This window comes from Leucopleurus acutus, assembly GCF_964270905.1.
Source record: "Leucopleurus acutus genome assembly, chromosome: 11".
NCBI classification, from domain to species: Eukaryota; Metazoa; Chordata; class Mammalia; order Artiodactyla; family Delphinidae; genus Leucopleurus; species Leucopleurus acutus.
Window position 1 is genome coordinate 39,940,492 of NC_139152.1, and position 26,402 is coordinate 39,966,893.

The 26,402-nt window shown below is 39.6% G+C and overlaps 2 protein-coding genes across 2 annotated transcripts; both read right to left on the reverse strand.

Annotated features, from left to right (window-relative positions):
• Positions 1-1,077: 1,077 nt before the first annotated feature.
• Positions 1,078-2,013, reverse strand: LOC309968912 (olfactory receptor 8S1-like; the record flags this gene model as incomplete). The annotated part of the gene is given in 2 exon segments (XM_082850431.1): positions 1,078-1,818; positions 1,822-2,013. Coding segments are annotated over 2 exon segments (933 nt in total).
• Positions 2,014-8,969: 6,956 nt separating this feature from the next.
• On the reverse strand, positions 8,970-9,875 carry LOC309968717 (olfactory receptor 8S1-like; the record flags this gene model as incomplete). The annotated part of the gene is given in 3 exon segments (XM_082850117.1): positions 8,970-9,450; positions 9,452-9,662; positions 9,665-9,875. Coding segments are annotated over 3 exon segments (903 nt in total).
• Positions 9,876-26,402: the final 16,527 nt, after the last annotated feature.

Consider the following 26,402-nt stretch of genomic DNA (forward strand, 5'->3'; position numbering starts at 1 on the left):
GAATTCCATGGACTAAAGTTCCTATTTCTTTGCTGGCTCTTGGCTGGGGGTTGTTTTCAGCTTCTAGAGGCCACCCACAACCTCTGGCTCATGGACCCACACCAGCAATGGTGGGTTGAGTCTTTCTCATGCTTATATTATCTCTGACCTTCCCTTTCCGCCTCATCATAACTGCCTACAGCTGGAGAAGTTTCCCTGCTTTTAAGGATTCATGTGATTAGATCGAGCCCACCTGGATAATCTATACTACTCGACCCCTTTTAAGGTCCTTAACCTTATTCATCTGCCCAGCCCCTTTCGTCACATAACATATTCACAAGTTCCAGGGATTAGGAGATCATCTTCAGGAGGCCATCCTGTCTATCCCAGGAACTTAACGCACTTTGTGACATGAGTTAAGAAATGTAACAAATTAGCTATTATTACCATATCTATTAAAAATACGACCTCAGAAAGGACAATTGCCAGGGGAACAAGGTTTCATGGTCTCTTTAGGCACTACGGTCAGATTGACTTTATTCTGAATGATGGGTTTTTTGTTGCCGTTGTTGTTGTTTCTTCCTGCTCAATATCTGAATTTCCTAGAGAAGGATTCTAAATAACCTCACCTGGGTCTTCGTTTCACACCTTGCCTCAATGCACTGCCGGGAGAAAGGGTAGAATGGTTAGTCTATCGTGGGTTATAGGATCACCTCACTTTATGGACATGTAAATTTGAGAAAATCAGTCTTCCTGTGGACTTGAAGTGTAATTATATGAAGAAGCATGAAGAAGTAATAAGCAACCATAGCAACAGATGTCCACATAATATGAATAATAAATCAACATTTTAACAAAATGATCCCTTGAAAAAGAGGGTTATCTGATTCATTTCTCCTTTTCCAAATAAGACTGAACCTGAATCATCCTAAGATAAGAGTTTTCTGTCCTTTTCAGAAGTATTTCCAAGGAAATAAATGCCACTATGTTCCCTGTAACATCTGGCAGCATGGACAACCAAGAAACTCTCCTTAAAGTCCATTGTTTGATCAGGTAGCGCCATAGTTCAGCTCCTCTTTCATTATCATTTTGTGTACACTATAAGAGAGAATGAAAATATTTTCTAAACATTCTTCCCATAGCTGCCTTCACCTCTTTGTTCTGTAGGCTATAGAAGAGGGAATTCAGCATGGGAGTAATCACACTGTACTGCAAGGAGAAGATCATCTCCAGAGTGGAGCCTGAGGTTGGCAAGAAATAGCTGAGGAAACCTGAGCCATAGAACAAAATAATAGTAGTGAGGTGAGAAGAGCAGGTAGAGAAGGCCTTGCTTCTGCCTGAGGTGGAGCTGATGCTTAGGATAGTGCAGACAATGTGGTCATAGGCAGAAACAATCATAATGAAGGTTCCAAAGAGATGCAAGACAGAAGAGCAGAGCAGGAGTGTGAAACTGGTGGAGGTATCAAAGCAAGAAAGGTGGAAGAGAGAAGACAGCTTGCAGCTGAAGTGGGGAAGAGTTTGGTCCTCACAATAGTCTAAATTGACAGCCAGGAGGATGTTGATGAGAGCATCAACAAAGGCCAGGCCCCAGGAGCCCCACATCAGCCCAGTACAGAGCTGGTTGTTCATCACCTGGCCACAGAGCAGAGGGGAGCTGATGGCTACATAGCGGTCATAGGCCATCACAGCCAGCAGACATGCCTCAGTGCCCCTGGTGGCAAACACAAAGAAGGCCTGAGCCAGGCAGCTGTCTACAAAGATGGTTTTACTTTCAGAAAGTACATTTTCCAGCATCTTGGGGACTGTGACAGATGAGTGGCAAAGGTCCAGAAAGGAGAGTCATCTCAAAAAGAAGTACATGGGTGTGTGGAGGTGAAAATCAGCCCTAATCATCAGCAGCATTAAGAAATTTCCCATCAGAGTGAGGAGGTAAATCAGAAGGAACAGCACGAAGAGTACAGCCTGAGTATGGGGGTCAATAGATAGTCCAAGGGGAATGAACTCACTGACAGCACTGTGGTTTTTCATTGCCATATAGAGAAGTGTTCTCTCTGGAAAACAAACAAAGAAGATCCATCAAAAGTCCCTTAATGCCTCTCAGTTACCCCAGCACCTAGATCTTACTCTGCATAAATGTTTTTTCATTACTGTCTCACAATCCACATTCAGATATTTAAAAGCTCACTTCCTGGTCATCATCGTACCATTGATGTTTTAAATCAACTATATTACTATTTTTTATTATAATCTGTTTTTGAGCTAGAGTATTTTTATGTGGTTCAGAGTGATACATTTGAAAAGGAAAGTTTGCTGATATTAGAGAAATATGGAGAAAAAAAATCAGGAGTGAATTACTTGAGAAATAGAGCATTAAATCTAGATGAAAAGGACTTAGGTAGGAGCAGAGGCACTTTGTCTATTCTATGTCAAGGAGGGAAGGTCAAGAGTGCAAGAAGTTAAGGAAATTTACATTTGGAAGCAAGAAGTTAAGGAAATTTACATTTGGAAAGGAAGTTAAGGAAATTTACATCTTGATTGCTTCCATTTGTTTTCAATAAAGTGTAAATGAATTCATTGGTTATGTATGTGTATGTCTGTGAGCATGCCCACATGCACACAAGAAATTATAAAAGCATGATAATGATAAAATTAAGTGTTCAGTCATGGGAACAGAGGCCAAGGTGAAGTGTAAGAAACCATTAGGGGGTAGGAGGACAATATGACATGAAGGAATTTAGAGACTGAATGTGGAATTAGATTGCTTTGGAGTTTTCTTGTTTTAAATTTCTCTCGTTTTATTTAGTGGCATCATGTTATCATTTAATTTTAAAATACATTAATACAATTATAATAAATTTTTAAAAAACTGGTAGCCTAGACTATCATGCCCAGTGATATTTTAGGTGGGTTTTTGTAGGCAATGCTATGATTACAATGAGTCATAAGAAGCTGTTCCCAGTAATAGAACAATGCTCTGGGTAGATACACCATGCTCACTCTAAAACCAATATATCCAATAATATATGTAGTCACCGCATGTGATGTCTTAGCCATTCTAGCAGGTTTTAAGGTCCCACATGGTCATCTAAACTCTATCCTCACACTTTAAGACTTGTGTATATAGTCCCACACTATCTTGATATTCTAGACTTCACCTGAGTCTCAATATAACTACTCAATACTCTGGCCTCAATCTAGAGGCCCATCCTGGCCTTTGATGTTCTAATTCAACACTAGTTCATTTAATTCATCATTGAAGACTCAGAAACCTATCCTTTTGTCCAGTCATTGACTAAATAGCTGAGTTTCCAAGCCCAGGTGAGGAATAAAACCCAATTACCTGAATTCTCAGTGGTATACTGGTTTGTAGCACTTTCAGATCCAGTAAGTGATAAAACTGTTTAGCTTGTGAAGTCAACATTGAGAATACCACTGTAAGGAAGAAATAGAAAATCATATTGAAAGTTAATATTTATGATGGATTCAATACTTATAATGTAAAGTGATAAACTGTGGACAATATCTGGACATTTATTTAGAGTAATTTGGCATCAGGATAAAGGAGATACTTTCTTAAATTCTTCCTCTTTCACTCTTGTGTATAGCAACATTGTTCATGGGGGCTCCCAGGGCTCATCCTGAGATCACTCCAGAACAAAGCAACTTGGAAGGGAACTCAAGTAAGGGTTCACTGTAGCCAGGGATGAGGCTTGTTTTTGTATGATTTCAGAGCCAACACACACTGGCAAATGCTACCAAATATTTAAAGAAGAATTAATACCAATCCTTCTTAAACACTTCCAAATAATAGAAGAGGGAACACTTTCAAGTTCATTTTATGAGTCCAGCGTTACCCTGATTCCAAAGCCAAACAGAGGCACCACAAGAAAAGAAAATTATAGGCCAAGATCCCTGATGAACATAGACGTAAATATCCTCAACAAAATATTAGCAAATTGAATTCAACAGTACACTAAAAGGATTATTCACCATGGTCAAGTGGATTTATTCCTGGGATGCATGGATGGCTCAACACACACAAATCAATTAATCTGATACACCACATTAACAGAATGAAGGATGAAAACCACATGATAATTTCAATGGCTGCAGAAAAAGCATTTGACAAAATTCAACATCATTTATGATAAAAATTCTCAGCAAAGTGTTGAGGGAACATACCTCAACATAATAAAGACCATATATGACAAACCCACAGCTAACATCACACTCAGTGGTGAAAAACTGAAAACTATCCCTCTAAGATCAGAACAAGACAAGGATGCCCACTCTTGCCAATCTTACTCAATATAGTATTAGAAGTCCTAGCCAGAGCAGTTAGGCAAGAAAAAGAAATAAAAAGGCATCCATCCAGACAGTATGGTACTGGCACAAAAACAGAAAGATAGATCAATGGAACAGGATAGAAAGCCCAGAGATAAACCCACACACATATGGACACCTTATCTTTGATAAAGGTGGCAGGAATGTACAGTGGAGAAAGGACAGCCTCTTCAATAAGTGGTGCTGGGAAAACTGGACAGGTACATGTAAAAGTATGAGATTAGATCACTCCCTAACACCATACACAAAAATAAGCTCAAAATGGATTAAAGACCTAAATGTAAGGCCAGAAACTATCAAACTGTTAGAGGAAAACATAGGCAGAACACTCTATGACATAAATCACAGCAAGATCCTTTTTGACCCACCTCCTCTCCCTGCTTCCCTGGTGGCGCAGTGGTTGAGAGTCTGCCTGCTAATGCAGGGGACACGGGTTCGAGCCCTGGTCTGGGAGGATCCCACATGCCACAGAGCAACTAGGCCCGTGTGCCACAACTACTGAGCCTGCGCGTCTGGAGCCTGTGCTCTGAAACAAGAGAGGCCGCGATAGTGAGAGGCCCGCGCGCCGCGATGAAGAGTGGCCCCCGCTTGCCACAACTAGAGAAAGCCCTTGCACAGAAACGAAGACCCAACACAGCAAAAATAAATAAATAAATTAATAAACTCCTACCCCCAACATCTTAAAAAAAAAAGTACCTAGGATTTATATACAAATCATAATGATTTCCATTGTGCAATCAATTGACAAGATTTTGAACAGTTCTCCACATGAGAACGAGCTGTATACGTCACACAGAAACTGAGATTACCTTATGGAGTTTCCAGTTCCAGCTCTCCAGGAACAGCAATAAATGACACAAAATTGACAAACCCTGAGCTGCAATGAGCAAGAGAAAAAAACTCAACAAAATCAGATATTAAAGTGGAGACATTTTTAACATATTACGGAAATTTAAAAAATTGTAAAAAAAAAAAATTGTAAGACAACACTATGAAAAACTGTTTACCAACAAACTAGTTTGCATAAAATAGAGAATTGCCTGAAAGCACACAAAATACCAAAACTTACTCAAAAAGAAAGAGAAAAACTGAACAGACCTGTAACAAGCAAAAAGATTATATCAGTACTCAAAAGTCTCACCTAAAAAAATCCTAGGACCAGGGCTTCCCTGGTGGCGCAGTGGTTGAGAGTCCGCCTGCCGATGCAGGGGACACGGGTTCGTGCCCCGGTCCGGGAAGATGCCACATGCCGCGGAGCGGCTGGGCCCGTGAGCCATGGCCACTGAGCCTGCGCGTCCAGAGCCTGTGCTCCACCACGGGAGAGGCCACAACAGTGAGAGGCCTGCGTACCGCAAAAAAAAAAAAAAAAAAAAAAAAAAAAGGGCTTCCCTGGTGGCGCAGTGGTTAAGAATCCACCTGCCAATTCAGGAGACATGGATTCGAGCCCTGGTCTGGGAGGATCCCACATGCCGCGGAGCAACTAGGCCCGTGAGCCACAACTACTGAGGCTGTGCATCTGGAGCCTGTGCTCGGCAACAAGAGAGGCCGCGATAGTGAGAGGCCCACACACCACGATGAAGAGTGGGCCCCGCTTGCCACAACTAGAGAAAGCCCTCGCACAGAAACGAAGACCCAACACAGCAAAAATAAATAAATAAACTATAAAAAAAATTTTAAAAAAAGATGAAAGAAAACATACTATTGATGCCAAGATCAGATGTCCAGAATATGCAAATCTATATAGGCAAACAGTAGATTAGTGATTGCCTAGGGCCAGGGTTAGGGGTTAGGAATGGAGAGTGACTGCCATGGGCATGGGGTTTCTTTGTCTGAGGGTGATGAAAATGTTTTGAAATTGGGTTACCATAGTAATGGTTGCACAACTCCGTGAATATGCTAGAAACCACTGAATTGTACACTTTGAATAGATGAACTTTGTGATGTGTGAAACATCTCAATAAAGCTGTTAAAAAGAATATGCCAAGATGGGAATAAAGATGCAAACCTACCAGAGAATGGACTTGAGGATACGGGGAGGGGGAAGGGTAAGCTGGGCCAAAGTGAGAGAGTGGCATGGACATATACACACTACCAAACGTAAAATGGGGAAGCAGCCACATAGCACAAGGAGATCAGCTCAGTGCTTTGTGACCACCTAGAGGGGTGGGAGAGGGAGGGTGGGAGGGAGGGAGACGCAAGAGGGAAGAGATATGGGGACATATGTATATGTATAACTGATTCACTTTGTTATAAAGCAGAAACTGACACACCATTGTAAAGCAATTATACTCTAATAAAGATGTTAAAAAAAAAAAGAATATGCCAGACAAAAGCAAGAAAAATATTATACTATCTCACTTATGAACATCAACAGGAAATTCCTAAGTTGAATATTGGCGAAAGTTAATTCAGTTTTTACCCCTCTACCTAAGTAGGGTGATTTCAGGAATGTAACAATTCTTCAACACCAGAACACCTGTTTATATAATTTATTATTAAAAATCTAAACAATAAAAGCCATATGACTATTTCAATAAATTTATTTTTTATTCGACATGTATTTATTGCATGCTTATTATGTGATGGACACTACACATTAGCAAACAAAAGAGAAAAAGTCCGGATCCTCAATAGAAATAGTAAAAGCACTTGACAAAATTTCACACCAATTCTTAGGAAAATATTGTTAGAAGAGAACTCTTATAATAAGTTAAAGGTATTGATCAGAAACAGAACAATCATCCTTAATGCTGAAATATCAGAAGCATTCTTACTGATCCCAATAGAAAGATGCTTGTAGTAGAGGCCCTGGCCACTGCACTAATTATGCATCGTGCATAAAAATGAGATATACAAAAACTGCATAGAAAAAGAAAAAAATTGGGCTTCCCTGGTGGCGCAGTGGTTGAGAGTCCGCCTGCCAATGCAGGGGACATGGGTTCATGCCCTTGTCCGGGAAGATCCCACATGCTGCGGAGTGGCTGGGCCCTTGAGCCATGGCCGCTGAGCCTGTGCTCCACAACGGGAGAGGCCACAGCAGTGAGAGGCCCGCGTACCACAAAAAAAAAAAAAAAAATTATTTTCCTTTATGTAAGATAAAATAATTAAAATGTAATTTAAAAAATCCAACAGTATATATAAACAAGCCATTAGAACTAGGAAGATAGTTCGACAAGATACAAGTTCAACAAGATACAAGATCTGTATACAAAATACCACAGCATTCCTAGAAATAACCAAGTAGTAAATGTAATTGGATTGTTAATTCACAATAGAAACAAACAGTGGAAGGTATCTGATAATATATCTAACAAAATTTGTGTGTGACCTTTAGCAAAATAATTTTCACCAGTGGCAACAGCAGATCGGCCTTGGTGAATGAAAATGTTGTTGAACCTTTGCATAACCACCACCTTGCCCAGCCATGGCCACACTCTTTGTGAATCCATGGACCAGAACTAGGCTCACCAGGAAGGAAAAGACTGGCACTCACATAATAGGCTATTCTACTCACAGAATTATTTCAAACTGCTTTGGCCCTCTGGTGAGAATTCATCCTACATATATTCTCTGTGTCTTGCTCATGATTCATACATTCAAAATACATTCATTGTGCAACAAGCATGTTTGAAACTATTTTAATATTCTTGAAAAAGTAGTGAAGATGCCAGAAAATGTCGTTGCTCTCTTTGAGTTTATATTCTCTGCTCCTGCGGAGTGCAAAGTGAAGGGGAGGAGGACAGTTGACAGTTGGTAAGTAAGTAAAAACTAAAAGGTAAGTTCAGAAAGAAATAATAATTAACTTTTGAGCATGATCATTTTAACCCGTATACCTCACCTAAGTCTCCTTCTCTCTAGTGCTCTAATTGTGTTTCATGATCTAAAGGGCCTTTGTTGAAAAGCCCTTTGGTTTCTTCCTGGTGTTTATCAAAGGCCCTGTACAGTACTTGCTCTGTTGTTGATTTGCTCACATTCTGCCTTTTCTGCAGCACCACTAGAGCTCAGTGGCAGAGCTATTTGTCCAGCAGTGTGTACAAGCCAGGGAATCTTCTCTTGTTATGGGGGCCCCTCACAGCTGGAGATGGTGGGTCACTATGTAAATGGTTTGAAGCATGATAAACAAATGTTTTATTTGTAGTCTCTATTGGACACGTGTAGGTCAAATAAACAATTTCAAATATCCTAAGAGAGTGAATGGTCCAGCATTGACCATGTGCTCACTCCTGTATCAGCCACTGTGCCAGGAAGAATGAGTGAATAATGAGAAGGGGAGGGGGGAGGATTTGGGGACACTGTGATTAACAGTCTCTCTGGGACCACATTGAACACACGGAGTTTAGTTACTGGAAGAGTGGTAAAGATAGCCTAAGCAGACAATGTCTGCCATATTGTGTGTAATAAATTAAATATTTTTGCAAGAAAAATTGCTAGACAAAATGTTTATCTATCCACCTTCCTCTGATTAGGACTGAACTGGTATCATTCCAGAAACTAACTTCAACTTTTCTTAAGTATTTTCAAGAAAAGAGGTATGGCATCGTGCAGATCCTTATATCAGAGAATTCTCCTTAATATGCAGGCACTATTTATGGCAATTCTACCCAATTTCCTCATCATTCTGATTTTTTAATCTATGATTTGAAACACTAGGAACATTTTCTCAACATTTTTCTCACAGCTGCCTTCACCTCCTTGTTCTTCAGGCTGTAGGAGAGAGGATTCAGCATGGGGGTGATCACACTATACTGCAAGGAGCAGATGAACTCTTGAGTGGATCCTGAATTTGGCATGAGATAGCGGAGTAAACCTGAGCCATAAAAGAAGCTCACTGCCGTGAGGTGGGAGGAACAGGTGGAGAAGGCCTTGCTTCTGCCTTCAGTTGAGCTGATGCTCAGGATGGTGAAAAAAATGCAAACATAGGAGACAAATATCAAGAGGAAATTTCCAAAGAAATGCAGGAGGCTGGAGCAGAGCAAGGCAGTAAAGCTTGCAGACACATCGGAACAAGACAAAGGGTAGAGAGAGGGCAGCTCACAGCCGAAGTGGTGAATATTTTGAGCCTCACAGAAGTCTAAATTGAGAGCTACAAGGATATTGATGAGAGCATCCGTGAAAGCCAAGCCCCATGAGCCCCACACACAGCTTTCTGTTCATCATCTGGCCGTACAGCAGAGGAGGACTGATGGCAACATAGCGGTCATAGGCCATGACAGCAAGTAGGCAGGATTCAGTGCCTCCAGTGGCAAACACAAAGAAGACCTGAGCCATGCAGCCCTCGAATGAGATGGTTTTCTTCTCAGACAGGAGGTTCTCCAACAGCTTGGGCACAGTGACAGAGAGTGGCAGAGATCTAGGAAGGACAATTGTCCCAGGAAAAAGTACATGGGGTTGTGGTGCTGGGAATCCACCCTTACCACCAGCAGCAGCATCAGGTTCCCCATAAGGGTCAGGATATAAATAACAAAGAACAGCACAAAGAGCAGAGCCTGGATCTGGGGGTCAGCAGACAGCCCGAGGACGATGAACTCAGAGACAACACTGTGGTTTCTCATTGCCTTCAGTACTTTCTTTGGAATGCAAGAAAAAAATCAGGTGAAGTCTCTTCTGATGCCTAACAAATACCCAAGTGTTTTAACCCGCTCCATTCACGAAGTTTCATGCCTACTCAAAAATGTACATTCAGCAATTATACTCCAATAAAGTTGTTAAAAAAAAATGTACGTTCTGAAATGATAAACTTCCCTAAGTCTCTAGATTTACCGAAACCTGCAATAATCTTTTCTGTGGGATCCCAACACTAGATCAACTCCCTCTCCACCTTTACTGTTCTTTCTTTGATGTCTTAGAGTTTATTTTTTGTTGTTTTATTATTAAAGTGACTGGAGGATATTTATAAACTGTTGATAATAAACTAGTAGAGAGGGAGAAATTGCAGGAGGAAATTTAAGAGAAAATTGCAGAAATGGTGTCTCTGAGAGCAGTTGGGTCTCAGAGCAGAAGCAGAGCATGGCCAAAGGCAGGAGAGGGTTTACTTCATCAAACATGCATGAAGTCCATAGATTTGATGTTAGGAAGGAAGCAGTTCTCAGCTAATGGCTTCTATTTTTTCACTAAATATTTAAATAGGGTCATTAACGGAAAGTGAAGAGGGGTAGTGGCTGGAGATTTGCAGAGTGAGGAAAAAAGGGAATTAATTAGAGAGAAAGTAGAAGAGATATCCTAGATGTTATATAATTGATCACAAGAAACTGCTGACCCATATGAGAACATACTCTGCTCATAATCTCCATGCCCAGCTTGGGTAATCTATTCAGATTCAGCTCTTGTCTGTGCCTTCATGCCATTTGCAAGTATAGACTACCCACTAACTTTCTAAAGTTTGGCCTTCTTTTTCTCTACTCTAAACTGACAATCCAAATTACATCCAGAGATTCAGGATAACGCTTCAACACTACTGACTCCACCATCTCGACCCTTCCTGACCTGCTCTATCTTTTGTGCTCACACTGCGAGACCCACCGCCCAATAGGATTTCTCTCCCATGTATATCCAAACGACACCCAGAATTAGAGCTGTCTTAGAAACCAAGTTCACGTTACCTGTATTTCTCACCTAGCTGAGCAATATCTAGCACAGAATTAAACAAAAACTTTCTCAAATCCAGTGATCCAGAAGATGACTAAATTTGAATGTCGGTGTGAGAATTCAGAGTTAAGATGGAGTTTGAAAATTCCTGTTGGATATAGACCTCTTCCTTGATTTCTAAAGGAGGAAAATAAAAGGGTAAGTTGTATATATTATTTCTAAAAACCTCAATTCTTCCTCTCATGTGGGGATTATAATAATTTTCTATTATTATTACTTTTTTTTCTTTTACTCACCACTGTAGCTCTAGCTACGGCAACCTGGATTCATCCTGAGAATATCACATCATTGGCAGAAGACACAGGAAAATCAAGTCATGAAATACAGAGAAGCACCCATTGTAATTTTGGAGGCCAACAAAAAGAAAGGTCCCCTCCATTTTACTCATCTCTAAATGGAGCCCTACTAACTAGCACTAGAAATTCCTTAAACTCTGGGGAAACTTATTCTCCTATAAATAAAAGCCAAAGAGTGAAAATCTTGCACAGGGCATTTTCATGAAGGACAAACCTAGAAACTGTACACTATCAGGAACCATACTTCCTCAGGTAGAGGTGTACTGTGTTAGAGTTACTTGAAGCAGTCAAAGAAATAAATAAAATCACTTATTTTTTTTTTGCCTGGTGCTGCAATTTCACTGTCCTTGATACTTCATTTATTCAGAATCGATGCTTCAGATTCCAAATTGAGAATGGAAACAGCTCTGAGAATGCTACCACTATAAGTTTTCAGTTGTTGTCATAATTAGGTGGAGTTAGCCGACTAGATCACTTCCAAAGAAAGACGGCCTGAGAGGAGTCCATTTTAGAATGGGACATACAAAAGTACCTAGCATTGTGACTGGCCCAAGGGGTTGCTCAAAAATGTTACTTAACAATTAAAATAAATGCACAAATGAGTGAATGAGTAAGTGAATGGAGAAAACTCAGAAAGAGAATAGTCTAGAGCTTTACTACTAGTAGAGAACAGATCTGATTAGGAACCAGTAACGGATTTAGACATCTTGAGCTTGCATGAAACCAGTTGTGGGAAGGGCACAGGAGAAAAATTCTGCCAACAGGAGAGGTTTGCCCCAATGCAGTGTCTCGTGCCCTCAACTTCCACATACCTATGAGTATCTAATTATAGGGAATACCTATAATTAAAGGTACAATTCGTTTCTGGACCCTATATATTTGGAGGGCTTGGAGAGGGTTATTTTTGAGTCATGAGTTGCCCAAAGTCTATCATTTTCCTGATCTCCTCCCCCCTTTTATAGACAGTTCTCAGGTATTAGCCTCCCCAAGCTTCCAGGTTTCTGGTATAATGTGGGCTTTCACCATTAGAAACAAGGAGTATAGTAAGACATAGGGAAACTCCTGTCTTAATTGTCCCATGTGTGAAATGAAAGCTAAAAATAATTAGCTTGGAATGTTGTGAGGACTTAACTTACTAACTGAAGAGTGGTGCTGAAGACCACTGAGGTGCTGAAGAATCATTAGATTCTCTTTTCTTCACCTCTAACCCAAGTGTTTAATTTTCCCAAAGGAAGACAAGAAGTAATTTTGAGGAACAGACCAATAGTCTAGGTAACAGAAATGAATACCATGTCAGAGAGACTTGAGGGGGGCACTACCTCAGCCCAGGGGAACAAAGGTAAGATGATAGAACTGCAGGAGAAAGGAGGGGCCTGATGAGGGAAGGGTAAGAAGTGGCGGGAACTGAGGGGAAACGGGGAGCACAAGAACAGGAAAACAACATCAGAAAACAGAAGGAAAACATTACCAAGTTTCTCTGTTCCTGGTGCAGAATACATCCTGGTTTTCTAAGCTGGTGGGCATGCCTCTGAGTGCAGGAGAAATTCACAAGATAGAAAATGCACCACAACTGTCCCATCGTGTAAACTGACATTGATTTTTCTATTAGACATTTTGTGCATAAAGACAAATGTATAAGCTCAGTCCTTAAAAGCCCCTGCAAATAAAGACTTCAGAAAACTCTTCTGAACTTTGGTAGCATTTTGGTCTTATCCTTTATGACTCCATAAAATGACAAAGAAAAGGAAAACTGAGAACTTCAAATTCCTAACAAGGAATAAAGCAACCGCTTTCATACTTCCCCTAGCATAACTGCACAATCATTTCTTTACATATCTCTATTACCGTTGATACACTGCTACGAGCAGCATCCTAACAAAGGAGGCTCAGGTCTACCAGAAGGCCCTGTGTGTTAAGGTAGCCAATAGGATGGCAAGGTGTAACCTGAAAGCCCAGGCGGCATCTAGGTCCTTCCTGATTGCTGGAAAGCTCAGCCTGAAGTATACTTTGGACTTATTAGCTAAAAACAGTTACTGGGTGGTCCCGCTGGGAATTACCATTGAAGCTAAGTGACTCATAGCTTACCTTTAGATTGTTTTGCTAATGTTGTCAAGTGTTTTATCATGATACACATTAAAGACATAATTATTATACATGACATTATCACTACTATATGATCAATGGTCATTTAAATTTACCTACATGTTTGACTTTTTTTTTTTTTTTTGCTCAATTTTTTCTATACCTAGAATTGAAAGTTCAATACCTGAAAATAGATTTCAATGGATAAGTTTAACACAAATTAGACAAAGCTGAAGAGGTGATTCAGAAGATAAGCCAGAAGAAAATAAGAACTTCCATCTGTGGGCATTTTCCTTCTCCTTGAAGAACTCCTTTTAATTTTCGCTTTAGTGCAAGTCTTCTAGGTGATGTATTTATTTCACCTTCATTCTTAAAGGATGTTTTACTGGGCACAGAATCCTAATGGGGGAGGGCTGTTTTTTTTTTTAATCCAGTACTTTTTAGATACTACCTCATTGTCTTCTGTCTTCTTGTTAGTCTAATGTTTCTCTTGAGAAGTCAGTTGTTGGTCTAATTGTACTTCTTTGGAGCTAATTTGTCTTTCCTTTCCCTCTTGCCACTCTTAATATTTTCTGTTTTGATTTTCAGTAATTTTATTATGATGGGACAAAGTGTGACTTTCTTTTAATTTATCATACTTGGGGTATATTTATAGAATTCCTAGCATTTATAGTTGATATAATTTTTCAGTTTGGAATATTTTCATTCGTTGTCTTACCTATTGCCCTATTTTCTTAGGTATTGCCTAATTCTCCCTCTTCTTTAGAACTCCATGTAAATGTATGTTATCCTTCTGTATCTATGCATTATGTATCTCATACTCTTTTCTTTATTCTTTCTGTGCCTTACTGTATATATTTTCTTCTTGCCTATCCTATAAGTTATTAGTACACTCCTCAACACTAAGTTCCTTTAAACTTATCCATTAAGATCTTATTCAGCCATTGAGTTTTTCTTTCTCAAGATTTTCACTAAGATTAATTTATAGTTTCCAGAAATATTATGCCAAAATTCTCTATCTTTTCTTTAATCTCTATAAATATTTATTTTAAAGTTAAGCATCTGGATCTGCTTCCACTGTCTCTAGTTTCTGTCTCCCCATATTCTTGTTAAATTTTTCCTATTGAGAATAGGATATTATTATGAAAAATTATGGAGATAACTTAAGGCTCTGAATTATATTCTCTTCCTCCAGAGAAAATTTTTACTTGCTTCTGTCAGACAACCATGGGCATCAGCAATACTGGATGACCCTCATGTAATTTGGGGACTGAAATGAAGCTGGGCTCCAACCCACACAAAGCTTCTCTGCTTCCAATCCACCTTTACTTCAGGGTATCGTCCTTTAAGGTTCCAACCCACCCTTGTGGTCCCTGAATTCCATTTTCCCCACTAACTTTAGGAAACTGTCAAAGTAACTTTTCACATTTTCAACCACCTCTTCAAGATGCCCTTACAGGAAAAAGAGATCCCTAAATGCAAAGCTTGCTTCTCTGGGTTTTCTTCTTCTTCGGGATGACAGCTCCATAATTACTCACTGCCTCCTTAGCTTTCAAATATCTTTAGAGCAGATGTTAAAAACATGCTGTTCAGCTTTTTAAAAATTTTTTAAATGTGTGTTGGTCCAAGTGATCTAGTGAGTAGTTACCCGAAGTGGAAGTCCCTGATCATTTTAGTCCATTCCTATTCTATTATTATTATTTGCTATTGCTAATTTACATATTTTATAATGCTTTACTCTTCTGTCTGCTTTTTCTCTAGTCTCAATTTTTATCATCCTTTCTTTGCTCCCCCACCTTTTTAAAAGCAATGGAGGTTCTTATTACATATTTCTATCAAAAGAAGTATATGCAAAGAATTTGAAGCTTCTTAGTTTATTTTTTTTCCAAGATGGGTTTCTTCCTCTATCTTAGCATTGCGTATCAGTTAGGATGCATTTGGATGAAAATAAGAGAAAACTTAAATAGCCATAGTCCATTCCATAAGAATGTTTATTTTTACTTGAGAAATCTGGGAATGGGGGGGCGGTAATGAGATTTGGGGTTTTATTCAGCATTTCCATGATAAGTAAAGTTATTGCTTCAATGTGACTATGATATTTTTCCCTTTCTCTCATAGTCTCACTACAGGTTCTGTAGCTCCTAGCATCACATTCTTTTTTTTTTTTTAACGGTGTAAGTTTTTTTTTTTAACATCTTTATTGGAGTATAATTCCTTTACAATGGTGTGTTAGTTTCTGCTTTATAACAAAGTGAATCAGCTATACATATACATATATCCCCATATCCCCTCCCTCTTGCGTCTCCCTCCCACCCTCCCTATCCCACCCTTCTAGGTGGTCACAAAGCACCGAGCTGATCTCCCTGTGCTATGTGGCTGCTTCCCACTAACTATCTGTTTTATGTTGGGTAGTGCACATATGTCCATGCCACTCTCTCACTTCGTCCCAGCTTACCCTTCTCCCTCCCTGTGTCCTCAAGTCAGAGAGGAGTGCAAAGATTATTCCTCTAGAGGGTGCCCCTCAGACTCATTGGCTAATACTGTGTCACATGAATACCCTTAGCTGCAAGGAAGACTGGGAAGCTGATTATCTGGGAAAGGAGAGTGGAATTTCATGAATGGTTTAGACAATAACAAAGTACCCCCTACTATTGGGTATCTAAATAAAATGAGAGACGTTAGTAAGTAAAAAAGCAAAATAATAAAATAGGCAAGCCATGGTGTCCCCTCCCAAATGGCATGTTTCTTTCCTTCCTAATTCTGAACGTCTTTACTGTAGTATGCTAGAATTCTCACTGATACCCTTACCTTTCTATTTGTCTTTCCTTTTTTGTTATAGATTAAGAGCTTGGATACTTCATTGAATGCATTTTTTGGTATCCAATATGTAAGAACATGTTTACCTATCTTCCTATCTGTGACTACATACTTCTGTATAGAACTATTTTTACTCCCTCCTTCAATTTGATAGATGCTATGGTCTGAATGGTGTCCCACAAAATTCACATGGTGCAGTCCTAAGCCCCAATGTGATGATATTTGGAGATGTGGCCTTCAGGAGATAATTAGGTTTAGATGAGGTCATTAGGGTGGGACCCTCATCATGGGATTAGTGTCCTTACAAGAAAAGACACAGGAGAGCTTGCTCTCTCTCAATCTCCACCACTCAGACTATGGCATTTTGCTATGAAAAATATGTACTGAGCTAATACAGTAGAGGAGATGTCCTTCTCAATCCAAGACAAATGCCTCCACCTATGCTTTAGATATTTTTCCATTCTGCTTCCTCTGGGACCAAGCTCCCTCAAACTTGCTATTTTTCTAGCTGGTATTCAATTTTTCCTCTCCATTTGTCTTTTACATTTAGCAGTTAGCACATTCAAACTATCTTCTCTATTTGTGTGTGTTTTCATAGCACATATTATTTTCTAAAACTACTTTCCTAGTCCCACATACTCTTACAGCATCTGACTTAATTCTTGCATTTTCTCACACCCAAATGTACTGAAGTAATAATGGTATTACCTGGCAACCATTTCTGCACCAACCACTCTTCTAAAGCTTCTCTATGGTTTATTTATGATCTCCGACACAAGAATAAATTTGTTCTAAAACACCGAGATGCATAAAACACCATTTTCAATATTTTTAATGTTTTTTGTTTTCATTTATTTTAAAAAGTGTTTTTATTAGGTAACATTTCAAATATACATAATGACTAGAGAAACATAAATAACATCCAGTACACACCATGCATACTTAACAAATCTTAACTTTTACCATATTTACTTCAGATTATTTTTCAAAAATAGGACACTATAGATCTGAAGTCTTCTTTGTATACCATTTCCCAATCCCTTCCTCCCTACCCATAGATAACCACCATCCTAAAGTCAGAAAGTAGCCTCCTGTGGTAGACAGGACGGCCCCCCAAAGATGTTCATTCTCTAATCTCTGGAACCTGTAAATGTGTTACCTTACATGGCAAAAGGGACTTTGTACAGACTTTAAAATAAGGAGATTATCTTGGATTATCCAGGTGAGCCCAATCTAATAATACGAGCCCTTAAAAGCAGAGAACTTTCTCTCACTGGCATGAGAAAGCTGAGGTAGAAATGGAAGTCAAAGAGGAGTGGAAGCATGAGAAGACCTGGCTCATCATCTCTTGGGGAGGAATACATAGAAAGCATGAGAAGTAATGCAACCAGCCTCTAGAAGAAGAGCCGAGCCCCCAGCTGAGAGCCAGCAAAGAAACAGGGACCTTATTAGTCCTACAATGTCAAGAAACTGAATTCAGCCATCAATCTGAGCCTGGAAGTGGATTCATCACCGGAAGCTCCAGGGCCCCAGAATGTAGCCCTGCTGACACCTTGATTTCCACCTGCTGAGACTCTAAGCAGAGGACCCAGTTGAGCATGCTGTACTTGGACTTCTGAGCTACAGAACCTTGAGATAATAAATAGGCATTGCTTTAACTTGCTAAATTTTTGGTAATTTTTCACAACAGCAATAGGAAACTAATACACTTCTTCATGCATGCTTTTATATTTTTTTACTACACGTGTCCGTTTTTTAAACTCTACATAAATGTCTCCCACTACATGAAACATTTTGAAATTAGTTTTTATTTTGTCAGCATGTTTTAGAAATTTATCCAGGTTGATATGTAGAGATAGTTCATTCATTTAATTGCTAGATAGTGTTCTAATGTATAGGTATACCACATTCTATTTATTTTTCAGAAGATTAGAGCACATGTGATGAATCTGGATATGTTTGGGTTTATCTGTAGATTCTATAGTATTTTCTATGTAGAAAAGCACATCATCTTCAAATAACTAACCTTTTTTTTTCTTTCCAATTCTTAAATTTTAATTTCTTTCATTTCCTTATATTGGGAATTTCAATACAATATTAAATTTTATAAGTGATAGTGGCCATCCTTGTCTTATCTTAATTGAAGACAAATTTCTAAAATGTATTGTTTAAGCAAAAGTTTACTGTAGGCTTTGTAATTACTGTATCACATTAAGAAAGATCCCTACTATTCCCCGTTTGCAAAGACCTTTATAATGAACAAGTGCTGAATTTTATCGAGTGCCTTTCGGCACTATTGAGATAACATATGATGCTAGAATAAGTTAAGAGAAAAATACTGCCTTTTTAATCATTTAAATTACTGCTTTTTAACATTGATTCCAAATATCATATTTTTAAAATAGTGTTTGAGTAACCATTGTAACAGAGATTTACTTTTTTATATATATAAATGAAATACGCAAAACTCAAGGTTATAAATCTGGGGCGGCATAACAGTAAATATGCCAGCTGGTTCAGACCTAATGGCTAGGACACCACTGCCTCCTTGTGGTAAAATTCCAAAATGACAAGTTCTGATTATTGGAAGTTTATTTTTCAAGTCACGGGTTTGACAATAAATGTCACAGAAGCCATGGCCTGGGATAAAAAGAGAGTTGTTACAGATCTCGGAGAGACATGAGAAGAATAGAAATTTGGGACAGGCACACAAACAGAGAATTAACCAGATTTTTCTTTCAGGACTCCCAGGTATAGGGGCAGAGGTTGAAGAAAAGCCTTGAGTAACATGAAAATGTGGAGTTGGGAGGGGAACAAGATGGTGGCATATAAGGACTGGGCTCACCTCCCCTCATGAACAAACCAAAACTACAACTCCATATAGAGCAACTCTCACTAAAATCAACTTGGGAACTAGCAAAACAGCTCTTCTAAAACAAGGGCTGTAAAGAAATTTCCACATGGAGTCTAGTAAGAAGAAAAGAGAAGTGATCTGGTCAGGAACCACAACCACCATGGGGGACAAAAAGAGAAGGGGGATATCACAGGCTAGGAGATCCTCCCTGGGAAGAGAGGGGTTTGAGCCACATATCAGACACCCCAGCCCTGGGGTCTGACCAGGAAGACAAGCCCCCTTAGCTGGTTTGAAAACCAATGGGGTTTACCAGAGGGCTGTAAGAAACCAAGACTCTGCTCTTAAAGAGTGCACACACTCTTTAAGAGTGTTTATTTCTGGTCACAGCATGGAGGCAGCAAATTGAAAACTGCCTGGGGCTCTGGCCAGCTTGCCAAGACCACCCAGCATGCACCCCAGCCCACACTGGGCTACTACTCCAGCCACTCTTGCTCCGGCACTACTCCCCACTAAAGGGGAGCCTGCTATTGCCAACAAGACTGTGCACACTGCGAGGGAACAGAGCCAGCCCAGACCATGGCCCTGCGTCTGACCAGGACAGAGGCAACCATCACCAGCTCGTGCATCCTTGCACACAATATGGAAGGAGTGAAGCTAGCTCCATGTTGGAGACCACCATCACAGGAACACATGTCCCTGTGCATACTTGGGAGAGGGCAGGCCCAGCTCAGTGTTGTGGCATCACCCCCTCCAGCTCCTATCCAGCCTCTGACTAATGTGTGCACACTGGGGCAAGGGGGTAGGTAGTGAAACCAGCACAGAAGTAACTCAGCCCCAAGCTCTCAGGCACTGGCCATGCCCCAAACATAGGTAGAGACTGCCATTACACCCAGGAGAAACCCAAGTACCTCAGAGTGTCTGCTCCAGCCCCTTGGGCCCTGCCTTTACCCCTGATAGGGCGGTGACAGTCACTGAGCACAGGAGAAGCCCTATCTTGCACCTGGCTCTGGTCCCTCCAACTCGAGCCCTACCTCCCACTAAGCAGGTGGCTGTCAGCCACCCACGGGAAGATATGAAATGTGCTGATTTCAGATCCAGCACTCCCACCAAAGCTACCGGGCACATGCAGACTGTATAAGGACGGTCTAACACAAGGACACACCCTCAAGACCAGGATAAGTAACCGTTTCACCTAACTTCATAGAGACAGAGAAAGTTAGACAAAATGAGAAAAAAGAGGAATATGTTTCAAATGAACAAGAAAAAACTCCAGAAAAAAACCTAATGAAACAGATAATTTACCTGATAAGCAGTTCAGAGCAATAGCAAAAAGAATGCTAACTGAACTGGGTAAAAGAACAGGTGAACACAGTGAGAATTTTAATAAAGAACTGGAAAATATAAAAAAAGACCCAGTTAGAGCTGAAGAACTCAATACCTGAGATAAAAAATACACTAGCGGGAATTAGCAGCTTAGGTGATACAGAAGAACACATAGCAATCTGAAAGACGGAATAATGAAAATCACTGGATCAGAAGAGCAAAAAGAAAAATTTTTTTAAATGAGAATAGTTGAAGGGACCTCTGGGACAACATCAAGTATACTAACATTCAAGTTATAGGGGTCCCAAAGGAGAAGAGATAAAAAGGTAGAAAATGTATTTGATGAAATTATGACTGAACACTTACTGAACCTGAAGAAGGAAACAAATATCCAGGTACGGGAATTACAGAGGATCTCAAACAAGATGAACCCAAACAGACCCACACCAAGACATATCATAATTAAAATGGCAAACGTTAAAAGATAAAGAGAGAATTCTAAAGGCAGGAGGAGAAAAAGAAAGAATCACGTACAAGGGAACCTTCATAAGGCTATCAGCTGATTTTTTCCAGAAACTTTGAAGAACAGAAGGGAGTGGCATGATATATTTAAAGTGTTGAAAGGTAAAAACCTGGAACCTAGGATACTCCGCCACAAGGTTAACACTCAAAACTGAAGGACAGATAAAGAGCTTCTTAGACATGAAAAAACTAAAAGAGTTCATCAATTCTAAATGGACCTTACAAGAAGTGTTAAAGGGTCTTCTTTAAGTGAAAAATAAAAGGTTACAATAAGAAATAAGAAATTATAGGAAGGGAAAAATTCCACAGGTAAAGGCAACTATATAGTAAAGGCTGTGGATCAACCACTTAAATAAGCTAGTACAGGGTTCAAAGACAAAAATTGTAAAATCAGCTATAGCTACAATACATAGTTGAGGGGTAGATATGAAGATATAAAATATGACATCAAAAACACAAAATGTGATAGGGAGAGTAAAAAATGTAGAGCTGTTAGAATGTGTTTGAACTTAAATGACAATCAGTTTAAAACAAGCACATATAGTTATAGGTCAACATATATGAACCCCATGGTAACCACAAATCAAAAACCTACGACAGTTACACAAAAAACAGAGAGAAAGGAGTATAAGAATATCACTAAAGAAAATCATCAAAGCATAAGAGAAAAAATTAAAAGAAGAAAATAGGAACAGAGGAGAACTACAAAAACAAACAGAAAACAAGTAACAAAATTGTAAGAAATACATATCAATTAATAATCACTTTAAATGTGAATGGACTAAATACTCCAATTGAAAGACACAGGGTGGCTAATTGGATAAAAAAAAAGATCCATCTATATACTTCTTACAAGAGACTCACTTTAGAGCTAAAGACACAGACTGAAAGTGAGGGGATGGAAAAAGATATTTCATGCAAATGGAAACAACAAGAAAACTGGGGTAGCAATACTTATATCAGACAAATTGGACTTTAAAACAGTCTATAATTGAATACAAAGAAAGCATTACATAATAATAAACAGGTCAATCCAAAAAGAGGATATAACACTTGTAAACATATATGCACCTAATATCAGAGCACCTAAATATATAAAGCAAATATTAACAGACGTAAAGGGATAGGGGTGCACAGGGACATGTGTTCCTGTGATGGTGGTCTCCAACATGGAGCAGTTTTAAGAGAAATTAACATTAATATAATAATACTAGGAGACTTAACACCCCACTTACATCAATGGACATATCATTCAGACAGAAAATCAATAAGGAAACACTGGAATTAAATGACATAGTAGACCAGGTGCACTTAATATATCTATTTAACATTACATCCAAAAACAGCAGAATACACATTCTCTTCAATTACACATTGAATGTTCTCCAGAAGAGAGCACATGCTAGGCCACAAAACAAGTCTCAACAAATTTAAGAGGACAGAAGTTATATCAAGCATCTTTTCCGACCACAAGGTATGATACTATAATACAGTCAAATACAGGAAGAAAAATGGGAAAAACACAAACACGTGGAGACTAAACAACATACTAGTAAAAAAAAAAAAAATTTTGGTCAATGAAGAAATCAAATAAAATATCGTAAAATACTTTGAGACAAATGAAAATAAAAACACAACGTTCCCAAATCTATCGGATGTTGCAAAAGCAGGTTTAAGAGGGAAGTTTATAGTGACACAGGCGTACCTCAAGAAAATTTTCAAACAACCTAATTTATCATCTCAAGGAATTAGAAAAGAATAACGAAGTCAGAAGAAGGAGGGAAATAATAAAGATTAGAGGCAATAAATAAAATAGAGACCCCCAAATCAACAGAAAAGATCAATGAAACCAAGAGCTGGTTTTTTGAAAAGATAAACAAAATTGATGTCTTTACCCAGGCTCATTAAGAAATAAAGAGAGAGAATCAAAATAAACAAAATAGAACATGAAAGAGGAGAAATAACAACTGATATCACAGAGACACAAACAATCATAAGAGAAACTATGAACTATATGCCAACAAATTGGACAACCTAGAAGAAATGGCCAAACTACTAGAAACATACAATCTTCCAAGACTGAATTAATAGATAATGAGAACAGAACAATCACTAGTAGTGAAATTGAATCACTAACCAAAATATTCCAACAAACGAAAGACCAAGCCCACATGACTTCACAGGGGGACTGTACCTAACATATAAAGAAGAGTTAATACCTACACTTTTCAAACTATTCCAAAAAATTAAAGAGGAGGGAACACTTCCAATTTCATTCTATGAGGTCACCATAACTCTGATACCAAAAGTAGACAAAGACACTATATAAAAAGAAAATTACAAGCCAATATTCCTAATGAATATATATGCAAAAATCCTCAACAAAATATCACCAAACCAAATTCAACAATATATAAAAAGGATTATACTGAGCTTCTGGGGGGAGAGGGGGAAGATGGCGGAAGAGTAAGACGCAGAGATCACCTTCCTCCACACAGATACATCAGAAATACATCTACACATGGAACAACTCCTACAGAACACCTACTGAATGCTGGCAGAAGACCTCAGACCTCCCAAAAGGCAAGAAGCTCCCCATGTACCTGGGTAGGGCAAAAGAAAAAAGAATAAACAGAGACAAAAGAATAGGGACGGGACCTGCACCAGTGGGAGGGAGCCGTGAAGGAGGAAAGGTTTCCACACACTAGGAAGCCCCTTCACTGGCAGAGACGGGGGTGAGGGGGTGGCGGGGGGGGGAAGCTTTGGAACCACGGAGGAGAGCGCAGCAACGGGGGTGCAGAGGGCAAAGCAGAGGGATTCCTGCACAGAGGATCGGTGCCGACCAGGACTCACCAGCCCTAGAGGCTTGTCTGCTCACCCGCCGGGGCGGGCGGGGGCTGGGACCTGAGGCTCCAGCTTCAGAGGTCAGACCCCAGGGAGAAGACTGGGGTTGGGTGCGTGAACACAGCCTAAAGGGGGCTAGTGCACCACACCCAGCCGGGAGGGAGTTGGGGGAAAAGTCTGGACCTGCCCTCTAGAAACAAATGACAATGGAGACACAACGACCCAAAACCTATGGGATGCAGCAAAAGCAGTTCTAAGAGGGAAGTTGATAGCAATACAATCCTACCTTAAGAAACAGGAAACATCTCAAATAAACAACCTAACCTTGCACCTAAAGCAATTAGAGAAAGAAGAACAAAAAAAACCCCAAAGTTAGCAGAAAGAAAGAAATCATAAAGATCAGATCAGAAAGAAATGAAAAAGAAATGAAGGAAATGATAGCAAAGATCAATAAAACTAAAAGCTGAGGGCTTCCCTGGTGGCGCAGTGGTTGAGAGTCCGCCTGCCAGTGCAGGGGACACGGGTTCGTGCCCCAGTCCAGGAAGATCCCACATGCCGCAGAGGAGCTGGGCCCGTGAGCCATGGCCGCTGAGCCTGCGCGTCCGGAGCCTGTGCTCCGCAAAGTGAGAGGCCATGACAGTGAGAGGCCCGCGTACCGCAGAAAAAAAAAAAACCAAAAAACTAAAAGCTGGTTCTTTGAGAAGATAAACCAAATTGATACACCATTAGCCAGACTCATCAAGAAAAAAAGGGAGAATATTCAAATCAATAGAATTAGAAATGAAAAAGGAGAAGTAACAACTGACACTGCAGAAATACAAAGGATCATGAGAGATTACTACAAGCAACTCTATGCCAATAAAATGGACAACCTGGAAGAAATGGACAAATTCTTAGAAAAGCACAACGTGCCAAGACTGAACCAGGAAGAAATAGAAAATATGAACAGACCAATCACAAGCACTGAAATTGAAACTGTGATTAAAAATCTTCCAACAGGGCTTCCCTGGTGGCGCAGTGGTTGGAAGTCCGCCTGCCGATGCAGGGGACGCGGGTTCGTGCCCCGGTCCAGGAAGATCTCACATGCCGCGGAGCGGCTGGGCCCGTGAGCCATGGCCGCTGAGCCTGCGCGTCCGGAGCCTGTGCTCTGCAGCGGGAGAGGCCACAACAGTGAGAGGCCCGCGTAACGCAAAAAAAAAAAAAAAAAAATCTTCCAACAAACAAAAGCCCAGGACCAGATGGCTTCACAGGAGAATTCTATCAAACATTTAGAGAAGAGCTAACACCTATCCTTCTCAAACTCTTCCAAAATATAGCAGAGGGAGGAACACTCCCAAACTCATTCTGCGAGGACACCATCACCCTGATACCAAAACCAGACAAAGGTGTCACAAAGAAAGAAAACTACAGGCCAATATCACTGATGAATATGGATGCAAAAATCCTCAACAAAATACTAGCAAACAGAATCCAAAAACACATTAAAAGGATCATACACCATGATCAAGTGGGGTTTATTCCAGGAATGCAAGTATTCTTCAATATACACAAATCAATCAACGTGATACACCATATTAACAAACTGAAGGAGAAAAACCATATGATCATCTCAATAGATGCAGAGAAAGCTTTCGACAAAATTTAACACCCATTTATGATAAAAACCCTGCAGAAAGTAGGCATAGAGGCAATTTTCCTCAACATAATAAAGGCCATATATGACAAACCCAGAGCCAACATCGTCCTCAATGGTGAAAAACTGAAACCATTTCAACTAAGATCAGGAACGAGACAAGGTTGCCCACTCTCACCACTATTATTCAACATAGTTTTGGAAGTTTTAGCCACAGCAATCAGAGAAAAAACGAAATAAAAGGAATCCAAATCAGAAAAGAAGAAGTAAAGCTGTCACTGTTTGCAGATGACATGATACTCTACATAGAGAATCCTACAGATGCTACCAGGAAACTACTAGAGCTAATCTATGAATTTGGTAAAGTAGCAGGATACAAAATTAATGCACAGAAATCTCTTGCATTCCTATACACTAATGATGAAAAATCTGAAAGTGAAATTAAGAAAACACTCCCATTTACCATTGCAACAAAAAGAATAAAATATCGAGGAATAAACCTACCTAAGGAGACAAAAGACCTGTATGCAGAAAATTATAAGACACTGATGAAAGAAATTAAAGATGATACAAATAGATGGAGAGATATACCATGTTCTTGGATTGGAAGAATAAACGTTGTGAAAATGACTCTACTACCCAAAGCAATCTACGGATTCAATGCAATCCCTATCAAACTACCACTGGCATATTTCACAGAACTAGAACAAAAAATTTCACAATTTGTATGGAAACACAAAAGACCCCGAATAGCCAAAGCAATCTTGAGAATGAAAAATGGAGCTGGAGGAATCAGGCTCCCTGACTTCAGACTATACTACAAAGCTACAGTAATCAAGACAGTATGGTACTGGCACAAAAACAGAAATATACATCAATGGAACAGGATAGAAAGCCCAAAGATAAACCCACGCACATATGGTCACCTTATCTTTGATAAAGGAGGCAAGAATATACAGTGGAGAAAACACAGCCTCTTCAATAAGTGGTGCTGGGAAAACTGGACAGGTACATTTAAAAGTATGAAATTAGAACACTCCCTAACACCATACACAAAAATAAA